Raw genomic sequence first — 10,046 nt, 5'->3', positions numbered from 1 at the left:
TGTGTGTGTGTGAATTTTAGCCATTAAAAGGAATTATAATAAGTCAGTTTAAAGACTCATGTGTCCCTAATCAAAGCCATGGTATTTTTCATTTGCTTCCCATGCAACTGAAAATGCATCTGAAAGTTGGACAATGAATAAGAATTGTGGTTTTACAAAAGAGTACTGAATATTCCGTGGACTATCTAAAGAACAAACAAATCTGTCTTGAAGGATGTGCAACTGAGTTGTTCTTTAGAAGCAAGGATGGTGAAATTTTGTTGTCTCACGCACTCTGGACGTAAGGGCAGGAGGGACCAGTTCTTGAAAAAAAGACATGCCAGTAAAGGTGGAGGGTCAGCAAAACAGAAGGTGACTCTCAACAAGATGGATTGACACGGTGACATGACAATGGATTGGAGGCTATCAGAGAGCTGAAGGCAGCACAGGAGAGGACAAGGTTCAGATCTGTTGTTTAAGGAGTCACTCTGAGTTGTAGTCACCTGGATGGCACCTAATACTACATATATGCTACAATGTTGTGGATGAGCTGTGAAAACAATTATGCTAAGGGAAAAAATGAGACACTCACTAAAGTTCTTGTATGAACTATTTATATAAAATATCAGAATAGATACATTATCATAGAGACAGAAAACAGATTGGTATTTGCCTGGAGCTGGGAGGAAGAGAGAATGGAAAGTAACTGCATAATGTCAGCAAATGCTTACTGGGGTTACTGGTTCAACAACAGAAGGCTGTGTCTGTGAAGCAGAAGGCTGGGAGAGACTGGCTCCCGAGGGCCTTTACTCAGTTCCCCGGAGGGACTAAGCGTCTTCCTTGCTCCCTCCCTTCAGAGTCAGTTTGCAAAGGATATTAGGAAGCATATTCAGCTTTGAACCCAGGATGGCAACTTCCCTGGTGAAGCTTCAGCTCCTCCTCCCCAGGCAGCGTCCTCCTCTCTTTCCACAACAGAGCTGTTCTCATTTTCCTCCATGACCCTCCACAGGTCTTTCCGTAGAGACTGTGCCTGTTTCCTTCATCTTCTCCCATCCCCAGGCCTCGGATGGTAATGTACTTGAATTGAGACAACAGCCATGTGCCTCGGGGATGGGTGTCCCCTCATCACTCCCAAATCCAGTCTCCCACCCTTTCTCCCTCAGCATCTTTGTGTGCACCTCAGAAGACCCGTGCCAATTCCATTTGGAGCCTTTCTTCCTCTGACTTTGCACCACCCTTCCCTGTTCTCCTGGCCTCCTTGGAAATGGGAATGCCCTCTAGCCTTGCCTTGGATGGAACTGGAGTACCACACAGAAGGGGAAGAAAGGTTAGGCTATGTCAGCATCGTGAGAGGGAGCTGGGAGTCTGTGGCAGTCAGGGGAACGTAGAGAGGGCTAATTTGGAATGCCTGGGGCTGGAGAAGCAAGTTAATCTACACACTCATGCCAACCCTGACTCAGAGGGAAGTGGCTTCAAAACAGCTTTCATAACTCCACCTGGATGCTGGCCACCTTTCCCCGCCCAGCTCTGCCTTTGGTTTCAGGCCACACTCACTTGTTCTCTCTGATCCTCCCTTTTCTCATCAGTACAATTGGAGGGAACAGGGCTTAGATGAAGAATAACAAGATTATTCATGTGTAAGAGCACCGAGTTTGGAGCTGTAAGATCATGTTGGCTTTGCTGATTTGCTGCATCAATCTCATAGGCCATTATGTTGCTCTCTGGGCTTTCCCTTCTTATTAATGGAAATTAATGGAATAGGAAAGGCCTTAGGCCCCTTCAAGTGATAGAATTACGATTTCCTAAGAAGTTAAAATACCTCGATGGCACAAACGGCTAAACATCTAGCTACTCCCTGGGAGGTTTAAACCCACCAGAAGCACCTTGGAAGGAACGTCTGGTGATCTGTAAGACTCCAGTCACCAAAAATCCTGTGGAGCACAATTTTACTCTGACATCATGAGCAGGAATCAATACAACTGGTATTAAATTAACACACTGGGCCATAAAAAAAAGGAAAATAAGACAAAGAACTAGAGTAGAATGACTCTTGTTCTGGGATTGGGCCCTGAATCTCCAGGTACAGCTCTATCTTCTTTGTTTTCCTCTGAGGCTGAGGGTCAGTGCCTTCCAGGAAGCTCTGTTCTTGCTGCCTCATCTCGCCCAGCGCCTCACTAAACCTGCCTGTGAAGCTGAGCACTCGAGTTCTCCTGGACCTGTGTCTGCTCTCTTCCTACCACCGAGGACCCTACCAACTCCACCTCTAAGACTCCAGTCCAATCCCACTGGGTGACTCAGCAGAGATTCCTCCTGCAGCGGAAAGAACTCTTAAATCTAGATCTCCAAGTCAAATCTAAAATAAAAAAATGAAGAGTCAAATGAAAGTTTTGTTGTAAATCCCTTTGTGAACCACTGAAAACTCAAATGCTATCTTTACTATTTATGCTTAAGAATTTTTAAACAACATGGCAAATTATAAGTTTAGAGAAAGAAAAAAGATCCTAAGTGGTATCTGTGTAAAAAAAAGATCATTGTTGTTGTTGTGTACCTTAGGGATGGAACTGACTCATAAGTGATCCTCTGGGGGGTTTCAGAGGCAATAACTTGCACAGGAGGAGACTGATAGCCCATTGTGGAGCAGCTGGGGGCTTGAGCCATGTGCCTTTGGGATTGCAGCGCAGCTTCTTGCCACTGGGACACCAGAGCTCCCTAAAAAGATCATAAATGGTATACATGTGTACTTATTTAACTCTGGTGGTCTAGTGATAAGGAATTATGTGGTTTGAATCCATTGGTTGCTCTGTGGGAGAAAGATGGGCCATCTCAATGGTACATAACTATATATTGTTGTTGTTAGGTTCTGTCAAGTGAGTATGACTCATAGCAACCCTAAGAACAAAAGATCTGAACCCTGTTCTATCCTGTGCCATCCTCACACTTCCTGACACACAAGAGCCCATTGCAGCAGTCACCGTGTCAGTCCACCTGGTTGATGGTCTTTCTCTCCTTTGCTGACCCTCCACCCTTCCCAGCATCATGTCCTTCTCTAAGGAATAGCACCTCCTAGCAACATGTCCAAAGTATGTGAAGCAAAACCTCATCATTCTTGCATCCAAAGAGCACTCCAGCTGCATTCTAAGACATTTTTGTTTGTTCTTTTGGCTGTCCATGGGATGTTCAGTGCCCTTCTCCAACACCACAGCTCAAAAGCATCAATTCTTGTTCTGTTATCCTTACTCATTGTCCAGCTCTCAGATGGACAGCGAGTGATTGGAAAGACTATTGCCTGAATCAGACGCACCTTAGTCCTCAAACTGATATCATTACTCTTCAATAATTAGGAAAGGTCCCTAACGGCAGATTTTCCCAGTGCAGTGCATCTTCTAATTTCCTGGCTGCTGGTACCAATGGTGTTAATTGTGGATCCAAATAAGATGAAGCTCTTGACAGTTTCAATCTCCTCTCCATCATGACACTTCCTATCAGTTCAGTGGTAAGAATCTTTGTTTTCCTGACACTGAGATGCAATCCATACCGAAGGAAGGCTGTATTCCTTGATATTCTGCAACAAGTGCTTCAAGCCCTCTTCACTTTCAGCAAGCAAGGTTGTGTCATCTAAAGTAGATTATTGATGAGTCTCCCTCCAATCCTGATGATACACACCTCTTCATAGAGCCCAGCTTTTCAGATAATTTGCTTAGCATACAGATTGAATAGTTATGGAGAATACAACCCTGGCACACTCCCTTCCCAATTCCAAACCATGCAGTGCTCCCCTTCTCCGTTCACACAACAGAAACAAACTGAATTGGTTAACACTGAAAAATTTAAGGAAGTACAGTATAAACAGGAGCCAATGGTAACGAAGGAGGAAGTAGAAGCTGCATTGAAGCCATTGGCAAAAAATAAAGCCCCAGGAATAGATGTGATACCTATTGACTTGTTCCAATTTACGGAAGCAGCCTTGGATGCACTTACCAGTCTGCCAGGAAATTTGGAGGACTGCTGTCTGACAAACTGATTGGAAGAGGCCTATATTTGTTCCCATTCCCAAGAAAGGTGATCTAACTGAATGTGAAAACCATCAAACAATATCATTGATAACACATGAAAGCAAAATATTGCTGAAGACCTTTCAAAACCAGCTGGAATAGTACATAGATGGGAACTGCCAGAAGTTCAAGCAGGATTTAGAAGAGGCTGTGGCACCAGGGATATAATTACTGATATAATTACTGATGGATTCTAGCTGAATGTAAGGAATACCGGAAGAATGTCTATTTGTGCTTTATTGACTGTGCAAAGGCATTTGACTGTGTGGATCATGACAAGTTGTGGCTGATGTTGAGAAGAATGGGAATTCCAGAGCATGCAGAACTTATACAAATACACACACATGTGGCCTAATGGTAAGGAATTGCTCTGCTGACCCATAGGTTTGTGGTTTGAATAAAGCAGCTATTTCAAGGGAAAAAGATGGTCAAGCTCCATCCCATGCCATTTATAGCCTCTGAAAACCCACTGGAGGGTCAGCTATGAATCAATTCCAACTCAACAGCATGTAACAACAATAACAGAGAATAAAATTGGAGGGGGAAAATGATATTTCATACTTATAAGGATATTTTGTGGCCTATAGTTCTGCAATTTCATAGAATTTCCTTAGTAAAACTCCCATAGTTTTAATCCCTTGATACCTCAATGTCTATTTCCTAAGAAGAATATTCTCTTACATACCCAATTATAGTTATCCAAACAGGAAATTTTACATTGATACAATATCTAGCTAGCTACTTATAGCCTATATTTTGATTTCAATTGTGTTGCCAACAATTTTTTTAATAGACAAATATTTTTAAGATGTCTGGCAGTTTTCACTATCTGGAAATTAAGTACAATTTTCTGTTGATGTTAGATAAATTAAGGGTTCTCTACAAACTCCCAAGGAGCCCTGGTGATGTGGATTACATGTTAGGTGCTGAAGGAAAGGTCCGCAGTTTGACTCCAGCATTACCTCTGTGGGAGAACGCTGAGGTGGTGTGCTGCGAAGATTTACACACAAAGAAATCCTGCAACACTTGACTCGCAGTGGGTGCCCACAGTGGGTTTGGGTACAGACTTCCAGTGGCTGCACCGCTCACCGAGCTGAGCCAACCAATCAAAATGTGTGCGCGTGCATGTTTGTGAAGAACATGTTTTTTACAGTGCTTTTTATGTGCTTTCCAGATTCAGTCTAAGATTTGGGATTTTTTTGAAAGCACAACAGTGGTTATGCTTTTGGGTTAAGAGTGTTCTTTCTTTTGGGCTCCCACAGTTCTCTACCTTTGCATTAGCATTTAAGACTAGACAAATTTGATTTTGAGTCTCTGGTTTTGCTGCTTTGGCAGTACCTATCATGGCTTTTCTATAGATTTAACTCAGCAACACGTCCATACTAACTGTTCAATAAATGTTTTCTAAGACTGAAATCTAGGTTTTTGACTCATGGTGACTCTTTAGTGTAAAACTGACCCAAAAGGTTTCTTTTTTTTTATTATTATTTTGTGTGTGTGTACCGTCAAATCAGATCTGACTGGTACAGGAGGAGATTGCTCCTCCTTCTCCGGCAGAGCATCTGGTGGATTCAAACCAGGTACATCTGGGATTGCAGTGCAGCTTCTTGCCACTAGGCCACCAGAGCTCCCCACCCAAAAGGTTTCTAAGGCTGTTAGTCTTTATAGAAGCTGATTGTCGCATTTCTCCCAGAGTGACTGTGGGTTAAACCCTCTTATTAGAAGTTGAGCACTTGGAAAGACAGGGTAACTGACGGTATAGTTCAATGGTGAGTAATTTTATAAAACATATTGAATTGGAATGATTGTATGGAATACAATGTATATGAACTTTGCAAGCAAAACAATAGGAAAGAAAAATTTAACAGGAGGAAAAAAGTGCTATAAAGTAAAAAAAAAAAAGTTTTTTTCAACATTTAACCAGTGTACTTAGATTCCAGAGTGGCAGTTTGCACTTGGCTCTTAAAGGTTGATGGCTCAGATCCACCCAGCAGTGCCAAGGAAAAGGCCTGGCAACCTGCTTGTGTAAAGATTAGAGCCAACACATGGGTCACGAGTCATAATCAAGTTGATGGCAACAAGCTTGGGTTTCGGTTGTTTTCTAGATAGATGGGCTATAAAATAACTAAAAACCTCCAAGCCCAGACTTAGTGGTAAGGAAATGAGGCAGAACCAGAACTTGCTTTTGTTCACGCGTCTGTTCTTCCTTTGGTAGTTTACTTTCTACTTCTTCACATTTTAAGGGCAGAGCAAGTTGTTCAGACATCTACTTGCCAGAAAACTGAGTGATAACTGGGGAGAAGCTCCTTGATGGCCATTATCCTTCACTTTGGCACCACCTGGTGGTCACCAGAGCAAGTGCACCCTGGCTGCCTCCAGAGAGGCTGGTAGTGCAGAGGTCAGAGCAGTGCTCATCTGAGGCCTGGGCAACTCCGGGCCACCACACTATGCACTTCACAAGCCTCATTATTACATCGACTCTTTACTTAGCAGACATTACCCTTTCACCTTCAGTCAGTTTGACTCTTGACTGTACAGTACACAGAACTGCTTCTGAGGCTGCACAGGTGTGGGTTTGGGTTTTTTTAAGCAAAACAAGTGAAATAGGGTTATTAAAGCAATAAAACAAGAGTCATAGCTAGTAAAATAATAAAAGTGTAAGCTGTGCAAAACAGTTAAAGAGAAAAGGGGAAGGGGGTAAAGGGTCTCCAGAAAAACATGGTGAAGCCCAACCTTCTTGCACACTGTCAGCAGAAAGCAAAGCAACTGTACGTGTTTCGTCTCTCCCCCATGGAACGGCTGGTGGATTCGAATTGCTGTTTTTTGTTAAAACACGTAACCTGCAGGGCCAGCAGGCCTCCGAGGTATTATCACAGGTATGGAAATGGCAGCTCAGAGGTTACACAGGATTTTCAGAGGAAAACTCCGGGCAAGGTACCTTAGTACATGGTCTGCTGTTCAAACAGGTCCTCAGTGCTAGACAAATAGTAACTGGGTCCTACTCTCACTGGTTCTAGTGTGACAATTCCATACTGCTTGGCTAGTGAGCTCCTGCATCCCTGTAGTGAAGTCTTCATCAGGGTGGGGACTTGGCAGGTGGGAGTCCAGCTGGCATTCATTCATACTGGCACCAAGAGAGAAGCTGGCACGGATCTTAAGTTTTGCCTTGGCACTCAGCCCTGAAATCCACTGTGGATGTTTGGGAGCATCATGGCATGGGAACTAGAGCCAGAAAACAAAGAGGGCAAGGGCGGCAGGCCTGGACGGGCCAGCACCACAGCTCACATCCGGCACTGCTTTCCTGCCTTCCAACTTCTGACTTCAAGAACAGGGGCGAGGGATGTGTTAGCAGGGAAAAAACTGTCCCTGCCATACACAGGCACGTACCAGGTGATTAGGTTTCACCAGACTAACTTCTAAATGAGAAAAGTAACAAAAATATGGAAAGTAGTGACAACTGATGATACCAGCTAATTTCCCAAGTTTTCTCAAGTGTGGAAGAAGCCACGTAGAATTTTGGTTCACCAAGCGTTCCTAAACTAAACGCAGGGTGGTTCCTAGCACCTGCTTTGGGATCCCAGTGCCACCTCCTCTTTTGCTCATGGCTAGCACTAAGGACAATGGTATCATTACCAGAGGATCTTTCACCTGGACCACCCTTAAGACAACTGGGTATAAAAGAAAATTTTAAATTAGAGCAGGGATAAAATTTTGGCTTTGTCACTTAAGAGCTGTGACAAGACCCATTTTGGTCCATTTTAGTACTTGTAAATAAGGATTGTTGAAAATTCCCTGGAATAACAAATTTGAAAGGTCTTAAAGCAAGCTTTTAAGGTGCATTTGGGATCATTTCAATTAGATGGCCATCCGCAGCTTTGAAAACCTGCCCCTCATATAACCTTGGGATCATGACAGACACACCCATCTTTCTCCCACAGAGCAGCTGGTGGATTCAAACCACATGCCTTTGGGATTGCAGTACTTCCTGCCACTAGGCCACCAGAGCTCTCTATTACTATACCCACCCATACTTGTATGTAGTGAAAATAGTCCCCAAGGCTCAAGTTATTCTCTCAACAAAACTCACTGCCATTGGGTCAAGTCTCAGTGACCCTTCATCAGGTTTCTGAGGCTATAAATCTTAATGGAGACGGGTGGAGTCAAACCGCGGGAGATGTGAGGCCTTTACGTTAGCCTCAACAAGGCGCATTCTTTACCACCAGAGCTCCTAAGTGACCAGTCACGACTGAACAGTGAGAGGGAGGGAGACCCTCCATGACACGAATGGCAGCAACAGTGGGCCTGGATGTGGGGAAGGCACAGGACCAGGTGATTCAGCTGTTGTTTTGTTCTGCTGTACAGGAGGCTGCTGATCAACCCAGGGCCATTTAACACCACTAAGCCCTCATGTCTCACAGCGCGGATCTTTCTAGGCACCGTCCTAAAGAATCTCAAGCACACAAAGTATATTCTTAAATATGGTTTAATACTCTTCTCCATTTCTGTACATCACAACACCAAGATATCGCTGCTTAGGATCTCTCTGTAGAGGCTATAGAGAATGCAAAGGCTACGGTTTTCACCCCCTCTTATTTATGTGTTTGTATGTGTAAGTGTAATACATATCAATATATATTGATACCCATCAATATATAATGCAATATATATCACCGAAGAGAACACATTGATTAAAGAAATACAAAAATTTGGCATCATTTCCAAACTTAAATAGTAAAAATAAAAACTACAAAAGGAGCTGCATACCCTAAATGTTTATCATGTGAAACAACAAGCGTATTCAAAACTGTAAATTTACATCAAATTTCTCTGGTCTTGTCATATCACATTTAGACCCATTTACAATGGCAAAACCCTAAGGTACTGCTGTGAAGAGAGCATGTGTGCTCGCTCTTGGGTTTTCTGCAAACAAATAGCAGAGCCCAAAGCAGAAGCCTGTTCTGGTGAAGCCTCCTGCATCGGTGAACACCAAAGGATTGACTCTTCTCACTGGGGTTTGAGACATCAGGTTACACATCGACAGTCATTTGGACCACAGAGTACAGTGTGAGAACCAGAAACTACATTTTAAGACATACTCCCTTCATTCAAGTGAAACAGGATTATTGGAACGATAAATAGGTCTGTAACCTGGGAACAAGGAGCTGGTTCAGACCAATAAAGCTAGAGTGACTGAGTCAAAAGTCAGTGAAGAACAGCAGTCAGGCACTATGTGTTAAAAGTACCCAATTTGAAAACCAAATGCACCCACTATCTTAGTGTGGGGGTAATACCATGTGACTTTTTAAACCTTTGGTCCTTCAAAGTCCATTTGGTATTCTTTTTCATTGCTATTGCCGGGCACATCTTACACATTTGTTCACTGTTACCATCATGGGCACACCATGACCTTGGCCTATCGGCTGGGTTCAAGTTCAACTTATAGCCCGGCTGGGAAGCATTAGCTCCAGGGTTTCGGGCCTACTTTTGGATCTAACATGGTTAATCCTTGGTGCCAGAAGCTGTGTCCCATCCCTCCCACCCTGCCCTGCCCTTCCCTCCCCCTCCCATAACTTCTCTTATGAGAGGTGCTTGTAAGTCCCATACGTGAAACAGATGCTCTAACCCCACCAGGAGGTCAGGGGTTTGTAATTACATGCAGTCATACATGTCTTGCCTGTCCTTCCAATGAAAAACCTTGCAGTTCATTTTATTAAAATCAAAACAATTACATAATCTCATGCCATCCAACACAAGGAAAACACAACCACCTCCCTTTTACCAAGGACAGACCCAAGCAAGAGAACAAGAAAATTTTCTTTAAATTTTTTTGCTTCCACTTAAATTGCATGTTTATTTCTCCCAATCCCAGCAAAAGCACAGAAGCCCCATCATATCCATCCCAAACTGGTTTCTAGTAGGTAGGATTATGGGAACCTGTCAAAGCAGTTGATGCTGAGGGTTCCCAAAACCTGGGCACAAATGCATCTGAAAAACAGATGGAAAGACACAGTGCAC

The 10,046-nt window shown here is 43.4% G+C and overlaps 1 protein-coding gene across 1 annotated transcript in view; it reads right to left on the bottom strand.

Annotated features, from left to right (window-relative positions):
- Window positions 1-10,046, bottom strand: part of ETF1 (eukaryotic translation termination factor 1) — a 58,927-nt gene that overhangs the window by 12,068 nt on the left and 36,813 nt on the right. The window contains exon 10 of the mRNA XM_006903086.1: window positions 7,065-7,253. Within this exon, the coding sequence (XP_006903148.1) occupies window positions 7,065-7,253 (189 nt within the window). The remainder of the gene's footprint in view (window positions 1-7,064; window positions 7,254-10,046) is intronic.

Source organism: Elephantulus edwardii, unplaced genomic scaffold (genome assembly GCF_000299155.1).
Source record: "Elephantulus edwardii isolate Elephantulus edwardi_28Jun2011 unplaced genomic scaffold, EleEdw1.0 scaffold00507, whole genome shotgun sequence".
In the NCBI taxonomy this organism is placed as follows: Eukaryota; Metazoa; Chordata; class Mammalia; order Macroscelidea; family Macroscelididae; genus Elephantulus; species Elephantulus edwardii.
This window is presented reverse-complemented; position numbering and strand designations above follow the sequence as displayed.